This window comes from Leucopleurus acutus (assembly GCF_964270905.1).
Source record: "Leucopleurus acutus genome assembly, chromosome: 5".
Classification (NCBI taxonomy): domain Eukaryota; kingdom Metazoa; phylum Chordata; class Mammalia; order Artiodactyla; family Delphinidae; genus Leucopleurus; species Leucopleurus acutus.
The window spans coordinates 53011263-53037756 of record NC_139147.1 but is presented as its reverse complement, the minus strand read 5'-3'; the positions used below and the strand labels follow the sequence as shown (position 1 = coordinate 53037756).

The 26494-nt window shown below is 36.8% G+C and overlaps 1 protein-coding gene across 1 annotated transcript in view; it reads left to right on the top strand.

Moving 5' to 3' along the window:
• Positions 1-1165: 1165 nt before the first annotated feature.
• Positions 1166-26494, top strand: part of CBLB (Cbl proto-oncogene B) — a 211273-nt gene continuing 185944 nt past the window's right edge. Inside the window, exons 1-2 of the mRNA XM_082840327.1 lie at positions 1166-1388; positions 14009-14259. Of these exons, the coding sequence (XP_082696453.1) occupies positions 1221-1388; positions 14009-14259 (419 nt within the window). The 5' untranslated portion in view covers positions 1166-1220. The remainder of the gene's footprint in view (positions 1389-14008; positions 14260-26494) is intronic.

Here is a 26494-nt window from a genome sequence, read left to right as displayed (position 1 = left end):
AGTCAGACCCGCGCACACGCGTGTTTCTGGGCAGCTACTGCGCCGAGAGGCCTGGAGGGAAGGGGGCGCGGGGGAGGCTCGACGCTGCTTTCCGCCTTGGGGGCCCAGGGGCAGCCAGGCGCGGGCCACAGAGGAAGAGGGGACAGCCCCGGCTTCCAGCTGCTGTCGCCGCCGCCGTCACAGTTTGAAGAGGGGTATTTAAAGACCGGACCTGGGCAGGGCCAGGGAGGGAGGAAGAGGGAGTAAAGGGAGACGGGCGGCTGGGATTGCAGGCAACCCGGGGAGCCGAGCCCAGAGCGCCCGAGACGGACCGGGCTGTGGGCGCTGTAGGCACGAGGCGATACTTTGTCCTTTCTCTGTCCACCTTCCTCCCCCAGCTGTGATCCGAGAGTGGCAGGGGAGGGGCCTGAGCCGGGAGGAGGCACAGATGTCCCGAAACAAAGCTTTGGACCCCTTACCCCCACCCCACTTGGATGAGACCAGAGGCGAGGAGCGAAAGAAGTGAACTCTCTCCTCCTTTCTGTGCCCACTCTTGTCAGTTTCTCACTCTCTTTTAAAATGGGTTATTTGTGTGTTGGTTTATATGGCTCTTAACTTGGGCGCAACTCCTCAACCGCGTTGGCTGAAGAACTGTGTGTTCGTGTGTCCATGTTCATGAGTCCGTAGTTGGTGGTTTTAGCGGGTAAAATCCAAGTCCTAAGCCTTTGTTGACAGCAGACGCGCCCCTTAAGCTCCTGTAGAAGTATCTTTACGTTTATATAAGTTGACGAATTCTAACAGAGTGAAAGTGCGGTTTTTGAGGGAGGCTCCCAAAATATTTTCTGGGGGCTTCAGTTCTAGTCTTTTGAATTGGGATTAAGGCAGGGAGGGGAAAAACAGAACAGTGTGTTCTTATCTAGTTGGAGGAAATCTATATAAGTTTTTATTGTTATGAGTTTGGTATTAATCAAGCCTTCATTACTTGCATCTTTAACTCTTAGTGTTCCAAAAACAAATCTAAGGTCATTGCTACTAAACCTGTTTGTTGTGTGTAAAGATTGAGAGTGTAAATTCACACGCTATTGAAAAGTTGAATCTGGGGCCCTGGATTTTGTTCTCACTGATGGAGGAGTATGTAGTGTGTACAAGTTAACCTGTTTTCTGTTGGGTAAATATTTTCATGACCAACTAACTTTTTTTTTTTTTTTTTAAATTTCCCTTTCAGAGAACTAAGATTCCAGATGGCAAATTCTATGAATGGCAGAAACCCTGGTGGTCGAGGAGGAAACCCCCGAAAAGGACGAATTTTGGGTATTATTGATGCTATTCAAGATGCAGTTGGACCCCCTAAGCAAGCAGCAGCAGATCGCAGGACTGTGGAGAAAACTTGGAAACTCATGGACAAAGTGGTAAGTTTTGTCTGACCGTGTCTGTACACAGCAGGGTTGACCCTGGATGTGGCTGGTTTCTCCAGTTTTATTTGTACTGTTACTTAATAATAATTATTGTTGTAGCAACAATCTTTTGCCTTGGATTGACCATCTTTCTTATATCTGCTCTGGGTGTTTAGAAAAGTTGGGTTCAGAGCTAAGATTTGTTTTTTTACCTTTTGTCCTGCTCTTCAAGGTTCAAAGTTCCTCTACATGACTCAGACATGCAAAGTTTTTACTGTTGGCTGCTCTTTGTTGGTGCATGGCATAGAATAGTTGGGATGTGTTTGTTACATTTTATGTAAGGTTGTCTTGCTGTTAGATAACAAAAGAGTGTATACACTCTGCTGAGAATGATAACTGGGGAAAGAACCAGATTAGTCCTTAAGTGAGGAAGCAGTGTTTGAGAGTTTCCATTTTCATCTTTGAGAAGTCATCTTCATTGAGGAACTTTTTTGCTGTTGTTAATGATAGAGTTACAGTTTCTTTCATCTATTCCATTTTGAAACAGGAAACCTTTTTGATTGCACATTGTTTATTGTGAAAGGAAAATTTATGATGGAGGTGGTGGGACTGAGAGTATCAGAAACTTCTGTGGTTTCTGCATGTTGCTTTCAGATGAACTACAATGTTACAAGAAGAAATAATGCTGGCTGTCAGTGCCCAGAGAAGTCTAGGCAACCTGAATACTTCACAAGGGTCTATGGAGAAAACTGTAGCTGTGTCCTATTTTACCAAGTAGGATTATGAAATAAATATAATTAAGATGTAGCTTGCTGCTGTGCAAAATTAATAGTTTTGCTCTTGAAGCAGTAGTACTGCACCCTATATATTGGTAAATGTTTGTAGCGCCTTATGGTTTTATTTCATACATATTTGGGGCTAATTATAAAGTTAGTTGATGCAGGGCTCTTGATGTCTTTATAACTGCAGAAATGGAGGTTTAAAAAAAATATTTCTTTGTAGGTGTGTGCTAAAGCCTTCACAAAGTCATATGGTAGCAGTCAACTTTACTTTGGTTCGTAACAGTGTTTAAATATTTGCCGCAAAAAGCCACTGTCAGTGGTATTAGCAATACAGGAAGGGGATAAGATTTACTTTATTTTCATTTCTCCTTATGAGAAGCACAGATGGGTAGATGAACAGTAGACCTGGCATTATATGGCTGGTGATGCTAAAGGCAGAGCCAGAATATTTTTGTTAGATAAATATCCTTAGTTTTAGGATTCAGTGTGACCTATTTAAGCTTCTGCCAATTTATTCAAATTGTGATATTAAAGTGCTCCAGACAGAATGATGTCATAGTGTCAGAACATTGCAACTTGCTGCTTGAGGTCAGGTTTTGATTTTAACATTGGATACTTAAGAATGAGGGGCATGCAGTTGGAAAAGTTGTATATATTTGACAGGCACAATACTAGCTGTCTTTGCTTTTCTAAGGAGTAAGCAATTTAAGGTCACTCTCATGCCTGAACCATTAGTTGGGCATAAGAGAAGGAGATTCAAGGTTTTTCTTTAACTTATCTGTTATACGAGTGGGCAGAAATGGGTCAGATTCTACCAGGGAGCTGCTCCTCTCTCCCCACCCCTTTGAGTTGTCAGAATTTGTACAATTGTGAGTAAATGTTAGAACATCAAATGAAAAAGATTTATATAAGAAGTGGTAAACTGTAGGTAATATAGAGTCATTATTTTTGAAACATTAAAAAATGTGTGTGTAATTTTGGTCTGTAACCGATTGTTAACCTAAGTTTTCTCCTCTTTTAATTATTTCACCATGGGTTATGGTAAAATAGATGGTTGTTTGATAGTTAAGCTTCTGCCATTGTTTGTTTTGTTAACCCTTTTGTGGGTTTGTGTTTAGCCTCTCCAACTGAGAAACTTGACTCACGAGGAAATCTACTACCTAAAGTCTCTACTTAGTGGAATGCGGGTATCAGTGTTGGCCAGAGGTGCATTGTGTGGCTTTCCCTATTTGTCTTCATTATTTGTCAAGGCTGAAAATTGTTGTGTTCATTTATGAATGCATTCGTGGGCTTTGTGGAGGGAAACCATATAAATCATTTTAAAAGAGTTCAGTATGTTTATCGCTACTCTATCTCACAGTAATAAAAAAGCATTGATAATTATTATTTGGAAAGTCTATTTTATTTAATTGTGTAATGCAGAAGGATCACCCACATGTGTTTGTCTTTCCTTCCTTGTCAGTGGTGAAGGAAGTGGTTCATGATATCAACACTGTCCTGGTGATTACATCAGGAACTTTATTATTAGTCGAAAAGTGAATCCCTTGACACATTACCTGTTTTGTAAAATAACTGCAATAGTGGGAGTTTAGCTTCTGAATAACGGAAAATAGTAACTTTCAAATCTAACTGGTAGTTATGTAAAAGGCGAGGTTAAGCATTTGGCATTTTTTCTTTATGAAGCCTCTGCAACAAGGTCAAATCTTAGAAGTGTAAAATTGTAAACAAACAAACAAAAAAGTACAGTATGTTGTCTCAGCCACTTAGAAAGCAAAATAACATCTCACAGGGCAGTGAAACAGTCTTAGACTGTAGGGGAAATGTGTAGTTACACCATTCCCTGGCCTCTAGAATTTAAAACAGTCAACTGAAATTCCAGTTCCAACTAATTGTTATGTTTTCAGAGGGCAGGCTTTCTATACAAGGTCACTGAGAGTGGGAGTTTGTAATTGCTCAGCTGTGTTCCTTGTAAGATGTAAAGTGTTTTGTAAGAAAACATCAGTGGCACAGACTTAGCAGAGTGCATTTATTGAGAAAGAGAATAGTAGCATATCCCAAAGCATCTCATTTAGACATATTTTCTGGTTTTAGTTCTACATGTCAGTGTAAGTCAATAGCTGACCCCAAACTCTTCAGGTCGGTAGATGCCTGTTTGATACAGTGACAGAACTATTACTCATGAATACACAGCAAGGTTCAAATACACCTGAAATGTGGAGTCTGTTCCAAAGCTCTTACAGAGATGGAGGTTCTTAAACACTTAAACATTTCTTGAGGACCTACTGTGTTTCTATGAAGTGCTTATTACCTGGGGATGCAAAGCTATACAAGATATAACTCTGCCCTTGACCTGTCATGGAGCTCAGAGACCAGCATCAGAGCCAGGCATGTAAGTGGATAATTGCCATGTAGTATGGAAGGGGCTGTAATACAGACCTATACAAAGTACAGTGGGAGCAGTCGAGAACATCTGTCTTGTTTTTCTGGCCACTGCTCAGACCGTTGTCTGTCTGGATTCTGCTGGCCACTGCCTTCAGGAATAGCATTATTGTACTCTTGTTGGAAATGCTGTGGTGAGGGTAAGGAAATGATTGCTAATCAGTATGGTAGGAATGATGATTTATTAATGTGAGGTTCCTGCGCATGGTTTTCACAAGCATCTTAGCCAGGTGATGGAGAGTGGAAGAAACAGTTTTCCATCTAATAGATGCTAAATGTACTGAGCGTACATGGATGTTCAGGAAACTAAAGAGTAATTAATTGATGCTAAAGAGCAAAGCAAGTTGAGTACCTGCCTACGTTTAAGTCTTGCTGTCCTTGTCATTCATTTGAAATTACATTACCGAAAGAGTTTTAAAAGCATTTAAAAAGTGATGATACCAAACAGCCTTTTCCTGCTTTTAACCCTCAGTACATTTAGTACACTTGCCAAGCTTGGAATATAATTTATTCTCTATCTTTATAATTTCGCTTCAACCATAATATATTTTAAAGTTTGTCAATCAAAACTGCTTAAATTATATGCAGCTATTAAAAAATAAGAGTAAGTATTCTCTTCTGAGTTGAATTACTCACACCTCTGAAAAATACTGCATGTGGAATAACATTTAGGTTTAGGATGCCTATTGTTTATGTTTGTTCGGTTTGAGAATATCACTGTCCTTGGGCCCTTGGAACAGGGAATATCATTTATTTGAATTATTCTTCACATATTTCTATTTCCTTAGTTAGGTTGTTCTATATTAGCAGAATCATGGGCCCTAGTAGACTTTGATATGGTAACACATTACGTGTCTGGCTTATTTTGTTTACTACTGAGTTAGATTCTGATTTGTGCTTAGATAAATGGAGTGATCCCAAAGTTTGCCTCTTATCACTTCTAGGTAAAGCTTTTGGATAAAGTAAAAGATTTAAAGGAATCCTCCTAAGAGTTCCCTGGCTTTTTATCTGTGTGATGTGGAGCACACATTTAGCAGAAGCCTTAATCAGTTATTATCTTTTAAATCCTATAGAATTTTAACCATTCAGATTTTGAATCAACTTCTTACTTTCTTTCAGAGTTGCTTTCTATGCTGTCTATTTATTTCATCATTCATTTATCATGTCCTAAGTATGGAAAGATAGAGAATCATAGATAACCATGTTATCCTGTAGGGTGTAGTTAAGTGCTGTAATACGGTGTAAATAAAGTGCTGTAACACAGCGTCTGGTAGATGTGAGTGTTGCTTGCTGGGGTGAAAAGTTGGTGTAGAATGCAGCATAGTGGAGGTATTATCCAGCTATTTTTTAGAGGATGCTTTGGATTCCAGTGAAGTGAGGACACATCAGACAGAAGGAATGATGAGTAAAGGGAGATTGCTGAGTGAAAGAAGGTTGGAGAAAGATGAAGAGGCTTTGACTGTTTTTTCAAGGAATTTGGACTTTATTTGGTAGGCCGAGAAACACTGAGGTGTTTGAGCAGAGTGAGAGAAAGTCAAGGCTATGCTGTGATAAATTACTGTCTTGACTCTAGAAAGGATGAATTAAGAGACAAAAAGAAACCCTTCAAAGTAGGAATAATGATCAAGAGGAATTAAAACACACTAGGTAAGAAATAATGAAGGGCTGAGCTAGAGAATTGACAGTAGATTAAGCAAGTGTTGGTTCAAACGTGGGAGGCATTTTGGAGTAAAATCTAAGGTCCTGGTGACCCTTCAGAGATAGAGGATGAACAAGAAGTTGAAGTGAAAGTGATTCTTGAGGTTTTCAGCTTAGTTGACTATAAAGGCAGTGATGCCCTTAATGAGATAAGGTACATAGGAAGAAAAAGAGGAAGCTTGGGGGCTGGTGCATGATAAGTTTGTTTTTTGGCCATGTCGAGTTTGACTTGCCAGAGTGAAATCCATTTTGAAGTCAGAAAATTGAATGTGCAGTTAAAGAGAGAAGTTGAAACTAGAGACATATGTTTGGTAGATATGCCCATAGAAGCAGCATTTCAAGCTATAGAACAACAAGAGAGTTGGAGGGCAGAATAGAAGGTGAGAGGTGGAGAAAAAGTTAGAGATTGGAATTCTCGGCTGTATCGGGTGTGTATCTATAATTAGATGGCAGTGAAGGAAAGGGAATCCTGCAAAGAACAGTGATGAGACAGATAGGAAAAGAATGAGAGCATACTGAGTAGAGATAGCTTTAATGATTTCCTGAGTAGAGATAGCTTTAATGAGGATCTAGTTTCACAGTCTGAGAAAACCAAGTTCAAATGGAGAAAACCAAGCCGAATGAAAGTTCAAGAAGTCATTGAATGTCGAGTCGAGTCCATTGTTGATCTTTCAGTGTAGCTTTGCTTATGTGACAGCTAGATGAAAACGAGTATGTGGATTATTTAAAAATTGTTCTAGAACTGGGACAACTAGTGTAAAGAAAGAAAGTTCTGATAGATAGCTTGAGGGTTTGAGCAGAGCATAACTTTGTGTGTAGGTGCTATTGGAGAAGTTCACGGATTTAGGGGAAGGAATGTAGGTAGGGAGTGATTTAAGATGTAAGAGAAGAAGAAATAATTGATGAAGTGGCATCCTGGATTACAATGTGAGAAGGAGAGGCTAAGAACAAGTAGAAGGGTAATCCTTGGTAGATAACTGAAACTTCCACTTAGATAAGAGGGAAGTAAGGAAATATACAGAGAAGTTTTGGGGAATTTTTAAATTTTATGTTGGGTTATCAAGAAGTAATTTAACTTGTAACATTTGTAATGTCTAAATCATGTTTTAAAATTGTATATTATAGAATAAACAATATATATTTAAACTAGTTTTATAGCAATGAAGTGCATAAATAAGTAAAAAATTGAAATCAGTCCTGAGCCTTTATATTAAGATCACCTTAAAAACATGCTGTGACTTAGATGATGCCACAATGCTGTTTCTATCTACTCTGCTTGGGCATATATTTAAGATATTTTTAAATGTATTTGTAAGTGCTGATTTTCTCCTAGTAATTAAAGAAGCATTTTGAAAATATCCGACTAACTCTTTAGCTTTTTAACATATTAACATTTAAATAATTGTTAAGCTCACACTGTTTTCTAATAGGAATTACAAAAAATAGTTCTTAAGTATTCTACCTTTCAAATGATTCCAGATCAGCTGAGTACCTATGTACTGATTCCAAATCAGTAGAGACCTGGGCTTATTAGCCTTATCTGCTTCTATTCTGTACAAAACAGGAGACTTTTTAAGGATTTCAGGTAGTATAACAAACTTTAGGAACTAAATAAAAGAACTCTTAATGATCTCCAACAAGGCGGCCAGTGCCCTTGGTCTAATTCTCACATCTTTGCAAAACCTGCAGGGATTTTGCCATGTTGTGGTATAATATGGAAGGCGAAGAAATCCTAAAAAGTTGCCAGTGCCCAGTATGTGTCAGGTATTGTGCAGAGCACTTTACATTTCCTCTTCTGAGAATTTGTAACATCTTTAGAAGTTTTCATGGTTTCCAGAAGAAGAAACTGGCCCACGGTTGTAAAGCTAGTAACTGGCAGGGCTAGATCCCAGGTTTGTTTGGTTCTGATGCCTATGTTTATAGTATGAAGATTCAAGCACGCTGCTTGAATCTTCCTCTTTCCAAGAGAAGTAAATCAAAAGGATCTTTACCCCCTATATTTGAAATGATCAAGTTCTTTCCCAAGCTTTGTATTCATTTGTAGACAGGTTTATTCAATATAGGTATGGACATCCTGTTTGTAATATTACTTCTGAGAGGTTCCTCCTTAACTTGTTCCTTTCCTCCTTTCCTCCATCAAATATTTATTGCGCATCTACTATATGCAAGATCCTACATTAGGTGATGGAGATAGACCAGTAAGATAGATATGTGAACAAATGAATACACAATTGACATCTTAATTACAACTAGTCAGTTATTTAATGGTGCTTCTTATAACAATAAAAAGGTTATAAAGAGGTTATAAAGGTTATAAAGTTTATAAAAGGTTATAAAGGTTAAAGGTGTCTTTCTAAAGAAACCTTCTTTGAAAACCATAAAAGAATTGGTAGTTTCCCCCAAATCCTGCTATGATTAATTTCTAGACTCATGACCAGTTATATGCTAAGCTTCTTGTTTTGCCCGATTAATATTCTATGTAGAAAGAGTTCTGTTTTATTTTTATATTTTTAAAATTTTATGCTGTATAAGTTTTTATGCTTTTATATACTTAGTGGTGTGATTTGCTGAACTAAACTGTAAAGAACCGAAAGAACTCACAGATCCTTTTTGTCATAATGACATATTTTTAAGTAACTGCAATAAGGAATCTCTTACAGCAGTTACCTGAGGAGCACAAACAAGGGATTCTTTCAGGCTTCCCATACTATCTTTAAAAAATGGGATATTTCATTTCGCAGGTACAATACATGATTTAATATAACTGAATGCTCCATGAGGTGAGGTGTGTTTTATAATGAAAGTCTTCTATGGTATGCGCACAATTCCTTACTGTTGAAGTTTCCATTTGCTTCAGTAGAATTTCTTTCATAGGTTTCAGGGCCTGGTGTGAACCTTGTTTGCAGAAAATATGTTAGCTGACCTAATACTTCTTTGTTACCTTTTGGCTGGAAATTTTAATTAAAGTACAGTCAGGAAACTGTTTAAATGCAAGAGTGTTCCAGAATAATTAATGGCTTTGAAGATTCTTGTAACCCTAGTAAATCCTGTGTTTATACTTGTGCCTTTGCTTTGATGTGGTTGAATATATATTTTATGTATGTGAATACATATTCATGTATTTACTGAAATACACATGTAGTGCCATATTAAATATAAAATATATTTTTTTTATGTATGTGAGACGATGCATATATAGACATATACAGAGAGGTCTACTTAAAAATCTTTTTTTTTTTTTTTTTTTTTGCGGTACGCGGGCCTCCCACCGTTGTGGCCTCTCCTGTTGCGGAGCACAGGCTCCGGACTCGCAGGCTCAGCGGCCATGGCTCACGGGCCCAGCCACTCCGCGGCATGTGGGATCCTCCCAGACCGGGGCACGAACCCGCGTCCCCTGCATTGGCAGGTGGACTCCCAACCACTGCGCCACCAGGGAAGCCCTAAAAATCTTTAAATACATTTTCAAGAAATACATCGGGCAGTTGTCTACTGTTACGGAGAGAGTGCCTGACTTGTAAGTCCAGACAGCAGGGTTCTGAGCAGTAAACTTAACTAGATTCCATTTCTGTGTTTAAGTATTGTTGTGTAACAAGTAAGGAGTTGGTCTTGGTGACCTCCAAGGTCCTCTTTAACTCTAAAATCCTTTGAGCCAATGACTATAATGGAATTTTTAGCCCAATTCCAATATTAAATGTTTTACCTTTTAGTTCAAAAGCAAAGAGTAATGAACCAATCCTTTAATGTACCAGTTGGTGGCCTAAAAAGTCCATCAGTGTATAACGTGACTGTAGATGTGTTCTTTGTGAAAGCTCTCCTGTGTTGGGACCCGCTTTCATTCTAGGGAGTGACTTCGTTATTTCTAGAAGTCTGACTCATTCGAATCTGAACTTGAACCTTAAATGGTGAGCTTGATTTTTCTCCTTAAAATACTGGTTTTAGAAAAGCAATTTTTCTCACCCTGGCTTTCGCAGTTCCTTGCACATAGCAGGCACTCAATAAATATTTATTGAATTGAATTGAATTAGACCTGCTAGGAAGTCATAGTCCTGGCATAGGGTTACTCATTTTCGGCAATTTTCGGCAAGAGTTGACATAAATCACAGTTTAATACTAATCCAACTGATGAACTGCACAGTCAGCGGCATGCAATAGTAGTTCAGCATTTTATGTTGCACTTGCCCAAGTGCAGATTTAGAAAACTGTGTGGCCTACAAAGGCCTTGATGAACTGACTCTAGCCTATTGAAGATCTCCTCATTCCACTCACCCAGGGGCTCCTATGCCCCCACCTTTTAGAATGACTGCACTGACTGCTCTTCACACACCCTACTCTCTGGGGCCTCTCAAGCCTCTGCACATCCCTGTGCCTGGAATATTCCTTTTGCAAATTTAGGTATGCCTTTCATGGCCCTGCCACGTAGATGCGTCTGCTTCATTCCTCCTCTAGCGCTTTGTAGTCTCCTCCATTATAGCACTCTGATTCTCCTGTCATTCTTTTCTAAGCCACCAGTCTTTTTCCCTAGAACACTCCTTGAGGACAGGTGTGTGATTTATTCATTGCTGTACTCCATAGGGCCCGAAACAATGCCTGACATATAAACGTTTGTAGAATTAACAAATGGGTCCTCAAGTTCCTGTAAATTTGCAAATGGAGTAAAATAAAAATGTAAATGAGTTTAGCCAGGGATCATTAGTTATATGCCTAATTCTAATTAAATTGTGATATAGTTAGAAAGAAGATCAGGCTGAGATTCATAAGATGCAGACTCTTGTGTTGGATTAATGATTTTTCAATAGTCGCCTTAATCTTTGTAGTTCTTAGTTTCTTTATCTGAAAAATGAATGGATTGGACAGGATCTTCACCAAGATCCCTTAGAGCAAGAATTACATTGCTCCTAAGTTAATTATAGAGAACTAGGTCTCTTCTGCCAGAGTCCTTGAGGCATGAAGTATGCTCTAGTCATCTATAATTTCCCGGCACTAAGCTCAGTACCTGGTATATAGTAGTTATTCAAACAATTTTACTGAATAAATCAATACTCAGATAGAATTATAATTTAAATAAAACAAATGAGAAAAAGGCCACGTAGCAAATAGTAAATTAAAAATTTGTAACGTTTAAAAGAATCTATTAAGGAACAGTGATTTGGAATGTCTGAAATTTTTTTATTTATCAGTTAAAAAATTCACCAGTTGGAGGAAATGAATTTAAAGTTGCCTAGCCCCCCTAACTACAAGTTAATAATTTATCAGTCTGCGACATGTTGTACCAAGTTTTATGTTGCTGAAATTAAACTGCCTGCTGTAGGGTATTGGTGGTGATATTTTTGAAATTTGTGTGTACTCGTGATATTATCTTTTAGTTTTAAGAACTGAAAAACCATCTTGTTTCAAGCAAGATTTGTTAAATCATTGATATATTTGGGACTTCATCTGTCTTTAGGGGAGAAAATACTATTATATAGTTCAATCATGAAAGTAAGGAAGTAATATAATAACATCTGTGTGTAAAAATACATATAAAGAATTTCAGAATCAATCAACCAATCATCTATACATCCATTTATTAGTTCTGTACTGTATGCTAGACAGTTCTGCTTTAGGCACTGTGTACAAAGTGGAGGGTTATAGAACGCCCTTAGTTAATGTGAGAAATGGTTGTCTTAAATTAGGGGCTGATGCTTGATAGTTTGAGCCAGACTTTTTTTCCCCCCACAAAAGATATGGTCATTTCTCAAAGGAAGCAAGTGAGAAAGTAAGTTTAAGAGTACTTTTTCATTTGTCATTTCCTTGACTTATTGTGTTTGTGGTTCTTGAAATTATTAATGTTCAACTCTTTTTCATTTGGCCGGGGCACTTTTTTGAGTACCCAAAAGTGTATCCATGTTTTTGTGGAACCTGAAATTTAGAGTGGTCCTTTTAAAGAAAAAAGTACAAATACAAAATTGGGTATGAAAAGAAAGACCATTAAAAGAAATGGTTAAGTCCACAAACATCAGAGAAATAATCTAGACTCTGTACACTTATTATTTTTTAAAATTTATTTTATTTATTTATTTATTTTTGGCTTCATTGGGTCTTCGTTGCTGCGCATGGGCTTTCTCTAGTTGCCGTGAGCGGGGGCTACTCTTTGTTGAGGAGCACGGGCTCTAGGCGCGCGGGCTTCAGTAGTTGTGGTTCTCGGGCTCTAGAGCGCAGGCTCCGTAGTTGTGACGCACGGGCTTAGTTGCTCCGCGGCATGTGGGATCTTCCTGCACCAGGGCTCGAAACTGTGTCCCCTGCATTGGCAGGCAGATTCTTAACCACTGCGCCACCAGGGAAGCCCTCTGTACGCTTTATGCTTTGATTCTCTTCCATTGCCCACGTATGCCTCCAATTCTGGGTACCACTGGACACATTCAAATTACGAAATTTAAACGTGACCTTCCTGCTCCTGTGCTGGGCTGGTCAGCACCATGAACACTTGAAATATTCCCGAAGCCATTCTTGTATCACAATTGCTGACAGTGATTTAACTAGTTCCAGAAGTGACTGCGTTGCTTACATGTACCTTCCACTAAAGCCAAACTAAGTGTATTTCAACTCAAATTCCCATTAGCCAGACTCCAGAAATGCCCCCAGCTCCTTCAGTGCCACCCAGCAGAAGGTGAAGTTTGACAGAAGGGATGTTGCACTGGGAAAAATACAGAAATCTTAACTAATTGTGTGTAAAATATCTTGCTCTTGAAAACTTTACAAAAAAAATGTATGACGAGACCTTTAGAAGAGGGCCAAGTGTCTGAGGGACCCTCAAGCTTCTGCTTCATGAGCTTCTCAGTAACTCTGCTTTGATGTGTACATTTTGCCTTTTGTAAGAGTGTGTGCCTTTACACTATGTACACACTTGTGCAATTCCCAATGAGTTTATTTAAACAGTCGTTTAATTGGATGGTTCTTTATGCTGTGATTGGAGGGGTAAGAATGAGAGATGGGTAAAATTACTTATGACTAAATCACATGAACGTGTAGAAAGAAGTGAATGTAGTAGTAGAATTACTACCTTTTCGTGCTAGCAGAAGGTATGGTTATGCAGGCAGCCCTGAACGCCCCAGTCGTTGGGTGGCACCTGATGGAATGAACCGTTATGTAACATGTGTTTCTAGGCCTGGGATGTAATGTGAAGAGGTGGAAAAGACTTGTTCTGACCTGACACCCATTTACTACTTAATAATTCAGTTATTAAAAGAGCACCTGTTTTTAGTACTTCTCAGGGTTCGGGAACAATACACCAAAACGTAAATTAGAATCTATCAAAGAGCTTTAGCTGGGAAAATAATCTCTGAATGTGAGATGTTAAAATGGGCCAGCAGATGAGGCCCATTCCCTCATTTTTGTTTAAAAAAGATACTGTTAGTGATATATAATAATTAGCACATAGGTGTTCTGTTAAGCCGTGAACAGTGGGATGTTGAAGAGAGAATGAAAACTTTCGGGGTTGAAAGTTAAGGTCGGACATAGAAAAACTGAATGAGAAGAGAAGAGAATCGTATTTAATTGTATGAAAACAGATGGGAATGTAGATTCTTTGTAGATTGCTGATGATAATTTTAAAATCAAAATGTATATTATGCAAGGCAAAGAAATAGTACATAGTTTGATAATTTTCTCAGCTCTTCTGTGAAAGAAAGTGTTGCAGTTCATATGAAAGTGTTTTATTTCTGTCTTTGTTTCTTTTAGGTCAGACTGTGCCAAAATCCCAAACTTCAGCTGAAGAATAGCCCACCATATATACTTGATATTTTACCTGACACATATCAGCATTTGAGACTTATATTGAGTAAATATGACGACAACCAGAAACTTGCCCAACTCAGTGAGAATGAATATTTTAAAATCTACATTGATAGTCTAATGAAAAAGTCAAAAAGAGCAATAAGACTCTTTAAAGAAGGCAAGGAGAGGATGTACGAAGAGCAGTCGCAGGACAGGTAAGAATATTTCAGATTTTATTTTTCTCAGGGTTAAGGTCATTTATGTTGCTTTTTGTTTCACAGTTAGGATGAATGTTACCATGTGTTTGTGTTGGGGGAAATATCATTGCATTTGTGTATTCGCTTTTCATATTATTTAAACCTTGTAGTTTTACACAAGGTTTACACAAATTTCTCTGTGTCAATAGCTAGTTCATGAGACAGTGTTCTTATTTTGTCTTAATAGCTTTATTTTTTAGAGCAGTTTTAGGGTTGCAGAAAAATGACTCAGAAAGTAGAGCTCCCGTATACTCCCTCCCACCATTTGCCGTTTCGTCGATTATTAAAAGCTTGCAAAAGGTGGTACTTTTGTTACAGTGATGAACCAGTATTGATACAATTTTATTAACTAAAGTTCATAGTCTGTATTAGGGTTCACTCTTTGTATTACACGGTTCTCAGAGTTTCCACAAATGTATAATAATGTCATATATCTACCATTATGGTATCATGTAGAATAGTTTCACTGCACTAAAAATGCCCTGTGTCCCACCTATTCATTGCTTCCCTCCCCCACTGCCTCCACCATACACCTCTTGAAGCCCTGGCAACCACTCATCTTTTTAAAGTCTCTGTAGTTTTTGCTTTCTTCAGAATGTCATATAGTTGAAATCATATAATATGTAACATTTTCAGACTGGCTTCTTTTACTTAACAGTATGCCTTTAAAGTTATCCCATGTCTTTTCATAGCTTGATAGTTGATTTTTTTTTTTTAATTACCGAATGATACTCCATGACATGGATGTAGCACAGTTTGTTTATCCACTCACCTATTGAAGGACATCTTGGTTGCTTCCAATTTTGGGCACTTATGTATAAAGCTGCTATAAATATTGGTGTGTAGGATTTTGTGTGGACATAAGATTTCAGCTCATTTGAGCAAATATTTAGGAGCATGATTTCTTGATATTATGATAAGCCTATGTTTGGTTTTGTAAGAAACTCCCAAACTGTTTTCCAAAGTGGCTGTACTGTTTGCATTCCCACCAGCAGTGAGAGTTCCTGTTGCTCCATTCCACCAGCATTTGGTGTTGGACAGTGTCTTCAGGACGTAGTCTTGATTGGAGGTGTAGGTGTGTAAGATGTGGGTGGAAGATGTAACTTCAGTTCCTATACTTTGACTATTAAGTGAGAAGCAGGGGCAGTGATGACTGAAGTGACATCAACTGAATCCTCATTTTATAGCCAGGATTTTTGACTTAGAGACTCTTCACTGAAGTTTGTTTTTTGGCTATTTCAACGTTAAATTTCATGATCTATCTTAAACTAAATAGAGCAAATAATAGAGTTTTCCACTTCTGGGACATTTAAGTTCTATCTAGAATGTTCACCGATAGTGATAGTCTGTTTAGATTTCCAGACTGGAAAATAAATATTAATTAAAATATATAATGTCTTAACGTAGTTGAGGTGAATTTTAGTTTAAGACTCTTAACGTCTCTGGATTTTAGTTTTCTTAGATATAGGAAAGACCTCTAAGAAATCTCTAATGTTTCAGGTCAGAAACAGTAGTCTCATATAGTCTAATGAAACATAGGATTGTGTAACAGAAAATTCAGTTATCTAGGTATATAGACTCTGAAGTTGTTTGTAGATAGCAGCCAAAGAAATACCCAGAGTGATTAAAACCGTCAAATTCAAGCATAGTAAAACCCTCTGCCAAAGGTAAAATGGCATAAATGTTTACTTATTTATCATTTGCTCTCTGAATTAGTGATGAATCCTAACATAATCATAGGAGTCTAACCAATTATGTAACTATGGGCTCATCACTTAATATTCTTGGACCACAGTTTATACATCTTGAGGGTGGTGACCCTTCTAGTTAGCTGCCTTTTAGCTCCAAGCTCTAAGACCCTCTCCAGGACTGTTAATGGGCATTTTGAATTGCCACAAGGTTCCAGAAGTAAGGAATAGAAATATCATAGTGATTGCTTCTTCTTATAGACTTCCCAAGAATGGCCAAGGTTATGGGAAGCCAGATGTTTATCTTTAAAACTGTATTTTCACCTTGTAGTTTTAACGTAGATCTAATAAAACTAACTTGTTTTAGAAACATCTTTACACTTCTTTCTCACATTTGGCATCCCTGAGATTCTTCTTGATATAGCAATGTAATCCATGAAATTTTACTTTTTAGGTTATTAGATCAGTGAGAAGGTGTGTAACTTCTAGGACTAGGAATTTGAGTCGTGTGTTTCAATTGGATGTAGTAATATATGATGGGGTAAACTTGTATCTCACTTTTACATCTTTTTTAGAAACTTGAAACATTTCTAACTCAGGAAATGTCTTATAACTACCATTTCATAAATAAATTCAGATTTTTTTGGCTTTTTATGTGGGAGCATATCATGGTGGAATCTTTATAAATTTTGGTTGTGTGTAGATTTCCATAGATGATGACAGACTGCATAATGCTAACTGATCACAATGAGGCAACTCTGTGTTTTAAGTGTCCAAGTAAATTTTGTCACTGTCCTAAATTCAATTCTAAAATAAAGTTTATTAGCTTCTGTGATGGTATAGCATATTTCTAATTGGATTTTTCTTTCATCCATGTTCAATTTTCTGATAATGTTCAGTGGCCACTATGTTTATGCAAAACTTACATTCGATAAATGATCATAATGCATAATAATGTACTATTCTTGGTACACTGTAACAAGACATAAATTTTTGATTTATGTTTCTGACTTATGTTTCTTTTAGTAGGAATATATATATATATATATATATATATATATTTTTTTTTTTTTTTTTTTTTTTTTTTTTGCGGTACGCAGGCCTCTCACTGTTGTGGCCTCTCCCGTTGCGGAGCACAAGCTCCGGACGCGCAGGCTCAGCAGCCATGGCTCACGGGCCCAGCCGCTCCGCGGTATGTGGGATCTTCCCGGACCGGGGCACGAACCCGTGTCCCCTGCATCAGCAGGCAGACTCTTAACCACTGCGCCACCAGGGAAGCCCTAGGTATATATTTTTAAACGTTCACTTCTGTGTTCCCTTAGATTTCCAAATGTAACTGAGGCTAAAACGTGTCACTGTACACGGAACTCTGGATGTTTTGCTGTATAGAATATAAAAGAAACTCCTTAGAATGTTCTCAGGGTTGGTAAGCAATTGAATATTCTTTTTAGTAGTATGACTCTTATCTAACATGTATTACACACTGCTAATTGGGAATATTATAAATTCTCTGAACAATCTTTTTTTTTAAATTCTGTAAATAATGTCACTAGGGACATTAGTATTTTTTGTTTTTTTTGCGCGGTACGCGGGCCTCTCACTGTTGTGGCCTCTCCCATTGCGGAGCACAGGCTCCGACGCGCAGGCTCAGTGGCCGTGGCTCACGGGCCCAGCCGCTCCACGGCATGTGGGATCCTCCCGGACCGGGACACGAACCCGTGTTCCCTGCATAGGCAGGCGGACTCTCAAGCACTGCGCCACCAGGGAAGCTCAGGACATTAGTATTTTTAAGCTGAAAATGAAGGACAGTAATACTAGAAATAGTAATTTGGAGTTCATTGACTAAACCAGCATTTCCCTGAGAGATTCTGTACTTTATGAGTACATGAATCAAAATGTTTATTTTAATGTTCTTGTTGTATCAAAAATAAACTTCTTTGTGGATTTGTTTTAAATGTAAGGGCAAGTGGGGAAAAAATCAGGCATCAGTTTTGAACTAGCTGTGCTCTGATTGATTGCTAAAATATGAGTAGCCCGAATTTTTAAGGCAATTTCACACAAATGTGATAAATATAATAAATAGAAAAATAAATAGATATAGCAAATGGCATGCAGTGTATTCCCTGTGTAGCGGGTGAAAGGTAGAAATTATAGTTAGGTAAGTTTATTTGCTGTGGAAATAGATATTAAGAGTGCGTAATGCAAGCCTTTTGCTTTGAGAATGGGTGGAATAATGATTTCTGGTAGAGGCAGCCTGCATGCCTCGCTTGACGTTTATAGTAAACCTCTTCCTTCTCCAGTTCCGTCTCCCCCCCAAACAGCTGAACCTCACACTGAGTTGGTGCTTCTCCAGCAGTGTCTAAACCATTCTGAGCTGGTATTTCTGGGAAGAGTAATTCAGTGATTTCTGGCACACATAATGTTTTCAAGTGAATGTGTGGAGTGGGCTTCAGGAATCATGTAGGGAAGGGACAGTTTATAGTTTCAAGCACAGAGAAGAGGAGAAGCTTTATAACATATTGCTTAAATTTTTAGTGGCAAAAGTCAAAGTGGGTGTGAAGGTAGTTACAGGTGACAAATATGAAATTGACAGGAGATGGCTTTCTTCAGTGATGTGGCTGGCAGTTTCGTCAGTTGACCATTTTAATAGAACAATATTTACTCTTTCATATAAAAAGTATTAATGTATTAATCTCCTGTTCTTCAAGGCCTGGTGTTGGACACTGCTTTTTTAGAGCACCCAGAGGTGATGGCATAACGATAATCAGATTTTCCATATTTTAGAACTGCTTCAGTGAACCAGAGTGCTACAACCCATTTTTCCCTCCCACACTCTGGTTTGCGATCACTGGAACAAAACCAGAAGTCAACTGAGGTAGAAAAATAGCTCTGAGTTTGATAACCTATCTGTGAAAAAAATAAAGGCTTTTAAAAAATTCATGCCAAAGAGTAATACACAGATGTTGTCTTATTATTAATATCATTTGAAAGCCCCTGGACCATTCTTTATGCACATGTGTTGTAGAAAACAAATCATAGTGTGCATAGCTTGTATAATAATACTCATTCTAAATGATATTATTTTAAAAAAAGTATTTTGACATTAAAAAATTAGTTCTAGAAGATGCTAGCCTTTATTTAAAATCCTTCAGGAGCATCAGGCAAAATCTTTTTCTTTATTGACTATTTTGGCTGAACAAAGATAAACGTATAGCCTGCTACATTAATGAAGTGCCTTTCCCTCTAAAGAACTACAAATCACTCTACTTGCTGTTTATGCCTGTGTTGTAATTCATGAGATAGTGTACCAAGAACATTTTGAAACTGATATACTAAAGAGAAATGGTTAAGTTAAAAGTTGAAACAAAACAACATCAGCTACAACAATAATAACAGTAAGGGCAACAACAAAACACAAAGCTGCAAACCAACCTGCTTGCATTCCTCATACCACTGTATGACAACATTGCTTTGGCCAAAGAATAATGCATTAATTGAAATGTTTAAATTGGTATAAACATGAGTACTTGTTGATTACACGGTCATGGAAGCAGTTTTGAAATTCCTTGTGGGTTTTCAGTTTAACCATAGGAAGAGATTGACCTGTGTACACAGTTTGGGTTCTGTGGAATAGTTTTAATTATTATGGGATCTCACAGGTTAATGGCCTTGTTTATAATCCCACATCAAGTTCCACATTTTCTCCTGGGCAGCCCTGTACATTGTGAGAAGGACATGAAGAAAGAGTGCAGGAATCTGGTGGTGTGATGCCATTTCTCCTCCAAGGTTTCTTTGTAACCTTGGTTGGTTTCCTGACTCCAGTAGTGTTTTTTCAGTCTTTAACTTATTTTCTGGATATTCACAATATTTGTTGGCTAAGACATTTCAGCATCAACAAATGAAGATGTCGTTTGTTTCAGACTAAATGTTACTGTTGCTCCATCAGTCTGTTAAATAGTTTTGCAAATCTAATAGTAGTTTCTAGTAAAAATACTTTTTTTTTTATTATTACAGTAACCATTTGCAGGCGAATTAATCTTAGGGAAGTTATGTTATCTATAAATAATTTGTACAGTATTGAATGCATTGCATTTATTCTATGAAGTATCTGTTGTTTAATGATGCAAGAGAAGGAATGGTTTATACTCCTTTAAAAAAACAATTTTATATTTTAAATATTAACCTAATCTTTCTATTTCTCTTTTTATTTACTAATGGTGAAAATTGCAGTTCTTTTACATTTCATGAGGACAAGGGACAAGTTGCAAGTAGAAAAATATGATTTCTAAGTAAGTCAAAATAGGTTACTGATAGGTTTGAACACAACTATTTTAATATAAACATACTCAGTTGCTATTTAATTTTTTCTATATGTATCTGCATTCTAGGCATTTTTTTTTCTTTTCAGTGGAAGAACAGAGGAAGTGGAAGATTAATTTGTGACATTTTAAAATGATAATATATAATTTGGATTCAGAGGAAAATAGTAATCAATCCTTTTAAGTAGAAATATGTCTGCCAAGTAGGAAATGGAATTTTCTCTAGGAAAAGTGAATATCTTCCTGAGATTAATTTATCACGAATGAATAGAAAGTTTATTTAGTCTTGATAAGAATGCTTTCATTCATATTTAAAGCATCTGAGAGATGTGAATATACTTTTCTAAAGTTTGGAAATGAAGGGGCTTATTTCTTTAACACACTATGAGAGTAGAGGCCACAAGAAAGTTTTCTAGACAAATGTTTTCAAAGTTAAACAAAGGGAGTCTGTCAGAGTGGGCAGGTGAGAGCTTGCAGAATCTTTGACTCTTAAGGACTTTGGCCAACTACATCCATGCTGCTTTGCTAACTGGATACAAAGTAATTTATGTGTTGATTTTCATGTAAGTCAAAAGTGAAGGGTTTCTCTAGCAGTTTCCTCTTTGGGATATATTTTCAAAATAGGAAAGAACACAAATTATTCTGCTATTCAGATATTCAAATTTAAGACTAAATCCACTGTCCCCTGTTTTTAAGTTTTAAATAAAGTGTTTACAATTAATCCATTTATTTGCTGTTTATTTACTTTTTTTCCCCAGCCCTGTGTTAGTACCATTCAGTCTCTAACACCTGGTTTATTAAGTATTAAAACTTTTATTGCAATTCATTTAAATTCCTTCCAGGTCAAAATATATATTATATACACGTGATATTTTGATTTTAAAATTGGAGAATTTTTTTCCTTGCAGTTGAGAGTTGATTAAAGGTTCATAAATTGCTGAGTGGTAACCATTGTATTGTAAGACAGTAAGCCAACTCACAAGACTCAAGTGCACTTTATGGTTGAATACCTTTTATGTTTTTCAGTCTTAAGGCAGTTTATTAAAATTGATGTTTTCCTTTCAGTAAATATCTGGTGACATTCAAATTTGATAATTAAAATCCTGAAGCACTCAAGAAAGAATGCCTGTTTTCAGTTTCATAATAACAATACTCCCACAAAGAAGGTTGATGAATGATGTCTTTCAAGTGGCAGATTTGTTATTTAGTTAAAGAGAGCTCCTTTGGCAGATTTTTATGAATCTAAATTGAAGTTTGTTTATAAAACAGACAAGCTGCAGTGATAATTCTATAGCCTGAGGAATGCTTGGAAATCTAGTCCAAGAAGCATCTTTTTTTCCCGGTGATTTAACATAGAAGTGGAGTTTCCTGGAATCCAAACAGATTAGCATCCAGCACTAATTGGGTAGGTCATAAAATAGTACTCATATCTCACAGTTTTGAAATAAAGTGCTTCAGGAATATTCAGTTTTCTAAACCCATTTTAATATTAATCTTTGTCTCTTTAAGCTCATTATTGTCAGAGCATGAGTTCTTATTGGAGTTTGCATTTATACATGAGTTGTTTGTAGGTGTGTTAATTATAGCAGGATATGCATAGGTCATTACAGAAAGTACCCATTTATAGATTTAAATCATAAAGAGAGATCGAGGCTGCCTGTCTTATTTGGTAGAATCACTGAGGAACAGATTAAACTCAGAGACAATTTAGATTTATTTTTGAAATGTGTTACTTTGAACATCTGATCATGTGATGTAATCACATGTAATCATAGATGTGTGACTATGAGTTTCCTAGGACTGCTGTAACAAATTACCACAAACCTGAAGTTTATGTTGTCTTAAGTTGATTCTCACACTTCTGGAGCCCAAAAGTCTGAAATCAAGATGTCAGCAGGGCCATGCTGCCTCCAGCTCTCTAGGGCAGGATGCTTTCAGGACTCTTGTAGCTTCTGATAGATAGCTCCAGGCACTCCTTGGCTTGTGGCAGCATAACTTCAATCTCTGCCTCTGTCATCACCTGAAGTTCTCCTCTGTGTGTGTGTCCAGATTTACCTCTTAGGAGAGCACCAGTCATAATGACTCAGGGCCTAACCTAATGACCCTATCTTACCTTTATGACATCTACAGAGACCCTATTTCTAAATAAGGTTACATTCCTAGGTAGGGTTAAGGTTAGGATTTCAACATATCTTTTTAGGGGGCACAGTTCACCCATAACAGTGACTGAATACAGCACAATTTATACTATGGAAGGGAAAGAAAATTGAAACTCAAGAGAGTATATGTCATGAAAGTGTGAAAAACTTTGCTCAGTAGAAGATAATGCTAAACAAATTACCTAAAATTATTTTTTGAAGGGTCTGTAGCTCAAATAATTTTGTAGTTTTTTTTCTCAGGTTTATAATAAAAAGCTCGATGAATTAATTTATTGGTTAATTTTTACACATATATTGAAAAGCATGGTGAAATTGACTTTCATCAATAATAAAATTTTTATATAAATTGAAATAAATGAATTTATAAGTATCTTGTTATAACATTCTTACTGATTTCAATGTATAAAATTATAAAATGCCATCTCTTTAGAAATTATTAGTACTATGAATATGTATATTTAATTAATTTACAATATTACTAGTAGCCCTGATTACCCTTTGATTAAGAATCCCTGTTTTATTCTTTTATTTTTGTGATAAGCTCTGGATGATTAATTAAAATAGTTAATTACGACTTACATCATCATCATTAAATCTATGTTTACAAAGTTTTCTGTATTGCAAATTAAAAAAAAAATGTGGGAGGTATTTTCCATGTTGGTGGCATAGAGGAGACTACACTTCACGTTCACTTTGTGTCTTTACTATTAAGATATAAAGTATTATAAGTATGATTTCAAATTAAGATTTTAGAGAATCAACCCACGGGTTTTAGAAAACAAGAGTAAATTATTTCTGAACATGGCATGTTGAGTGGCTTAAACCAGGGGTCAGCAAACTGTACAGAGCTAGACAGTAAATATTTTAGACTTTGCCAGGTCCCTGGTAACTAGTCAGCTCTGCCTTTATAGTAGGAAAGCAGACATAGACAGTATGTAAATAAATTGGAATGGCTGTGTTCTAATAAAACTTTATTTAGAAAAACATTGTGGTAGACTAAATTTGGCCTGGGGGCTGTGGTTTGCCAACTGTTGCCTTAAAGTATTCATCTAAATTTTGGACAGTACAATTTTAAAAGTGTTTTATCAACATGGGCTGAGTATATAAATTGCATAAACTAGGAATGTGTCTGGATAAAAGTAATAATACCTGAGCAACTGTAGTTTACATATATAGGGATATATAATTCTCAGCAGTGCTGTCAGAGACTAAGCTCTTTCTGACTTTGTAATGTCCTTCCTTAGTGTGTTGGGTTTGTCCTCACTCTAGTCACCTAATGTCTGTAGAATTCCTGCTGCAGGTCCATATTTTTTTAAGGCTACAAGACTGAGGAGAGAAGGGCAACAGTTATGTATGCCTGTCCTCTTTATATTATTGATCAAAAAGCTGTCCAGGAACCTTTCTACCAACTTGTTCCCTCCAGCAGATTCTCTTAGGTCTTTTTAGGCGTGAAAAGTGTGATATCCAGAACAATAGTGAAAACATTTAGATATAAATTTTTTCTATTCTTGTTGGCTCTCTAGGGAAAAATATTTAAAATTAAAAGAAGGAACAAATTTACTGAGACAGTTTCATCTTGAACTCATTATCTTTTAAAAGAGAAAACAATTCTGTTTCCTTTTTTCATTGACTAATACCTCATTCTCTTTTAAACTTTGATGACTGGAAACTTATGTTCAGACCCAAGTAATTGAAAGCAAATAATTAGTTTCAATAGGTAAGGAAGATTGAAATTATGCTTTATAAGCCTTGTATTATTATCTTTGTTATCAAACATACCTCAGAAATATGTGGTAGGTATTCCAATTCCATTTTCTATCTGGAGAAGCTAAATTGGAGGTTACATGACTTGACAGGAATTTTATATATCACGTGTGATGTATTTCTAAATGATGTCTTATTACCAGTCGGCATGTGTGAGCCTGCGGCTGTTGGCAGCTGAAGGGTATTGTCTCAGGAAGACTCATTCGAGCAGTTAGCATATTTTATACTTGTGAAAATGAGGTGTTTTCTCACCTTCATTAAACCAGTATTGATATCGTATGTCAGGTGGTCAGTAAAAGGAACTTTTGTTTTTTTTGCAAGACAGCTTATATTAGTTAAGTTCAGGACTGTTTATCTGAAACATGCTTTTTTGTTGTATTTACATGTGTGTTTGAGAGAGAGTTTTAAAACTTTTAATTTCTCCAGGTGAGGAAAGTCTTTTCCTTTGAGGAAATGGGAGAGGTTACCTAAGTATTTCCTTGCTGAGATATATTAACGAAAATAAAATTTAACTCATCTTGCAGATACTGCGAACATTTCAGTTTTTGTTCTAAAGGTTTTTTATGGGGTATATTGATTTTCTATGGTTGTAACAGTATGTGGAGCTGTCAAGTTTATTCTTTTCGAGAAAAATTTAATTTGACTAAAGATCTCTATTCTTGTCAGCCAGATCTCATTTATCCGATTAAAGTAGGTTTGCATGGATTCAAGTCCTAAGAAACAGAGAATTCTCCTTACCAATTTTTTTGTGATTTTTTTTTCCCCTGTATAATTCTAATTTTAGTTTATTCTCCACAGAGTTGGATATGTAAAAGTTTTGTTTTTATAAAGCAACTGAAGCCGTAAAGTTGGTAATTTATCACAATCTTTCACCCACTTTACCAGTATTTGGTAAACTACAGCCTGTAAGCCAGATCCAGCCTGTGCTTCTTTCTGTAAATAAAATTTCAGTGGTACTTGGACATGTCTTTCTGTGGCCACAGTGACAAACGTCAGTAGTCGCCACAGAGACTATATGGCCCACAAAGCTGGAAATATTTACTATGTGAGCCTTTATTGAAAAAGTTTACTGACCCCTGCATTATTGATATAATCTTCTATGGCAGTCTTAGAAACTTGGCATTTTTAACATAAACATTTTCTTCCTGTTGATTTTCTATTCTGTTCTGCTAGTGATGCTTTATGAATTACTGATCATTGTGATCTTCTGAGGACAATAAAATGTTAATGGCAGGGAGTCAATGATTGAGAGCTAAATCTTTATTAGACCCCTATTTTCTACCTTGTGTCAGTATGATGTATTTAATTTGTATATAATTTTAAAGTGTGATAAATTTAAACTTTTTTTGTAGGGTTTTTTTTTTAAACACAAGGTACACAAAATATGTCATTAATGTCTTTGACAATCATCTAATCTAAGGGCTTCTGTACATAGCCCATGGACCAAATGATGCGTTCTAACCCTCTAGAATGGTTAAGTATAGGTCCCTGACTTCCTACAATACATCTGCCTTTACCAGTTGGGATGTGAGTTTCCACGTTTTTAAAAGTACCCTAGCTGTTTCTGCTGTCCTGCCTGCTCTTAAAATCCCCAAGTCAAATCATCTCATTTTATGTATACAGTCACCTCAGATCATTGAAATGGCACAGGTGAGGCTAGAAAGCCCAGATTTGTTCAGAACTCTTTTCATTTTTCTAAGCTTCCTTTATCACCACTGTAGGTAGGTGACCACTCCCAGTTGTAAGTCATTTTAAAGGATCCCAAGACAGATAAGTTTCTGAAAGGCTTTTGGAAGAATTTTGTTGGAAAAGAAGGAATGAAATTCTTTTTTATATTCTTTTCAGATTGGCCTAATCACTATCCTTAGAATTTACCTTTGCATGCCAACCTTTTAGCCTGCCATTTCCCCTTCATCTTCCCATGTCCCCTCCTCCCCATTTAGCAGACCCTCTTTCCCTATTATTGGTATAGCTGAAGCTCCCACTCTGCTCCATTCATATGTTATTTCAGCATTTTCTGATCACTCCAGCCAAAATATCTCTTTTCCCTCTGACATTTATCAAGACCTTTCTTGTGACCCTTAACCAACTGTATATTGTCAGATATTGCCATCTTCTTAAAATGGTGATAAGACAGGTCATTTTTAAATGTCTCATTATATGTTGTTTAAAGGCAAAAATCACTTCTTTGTATCTCCCACAGTATCAAGAACAGTGCTTCAGAGGTGGCCAACACTCACGAGAATATAGGATTGTTCCTCTA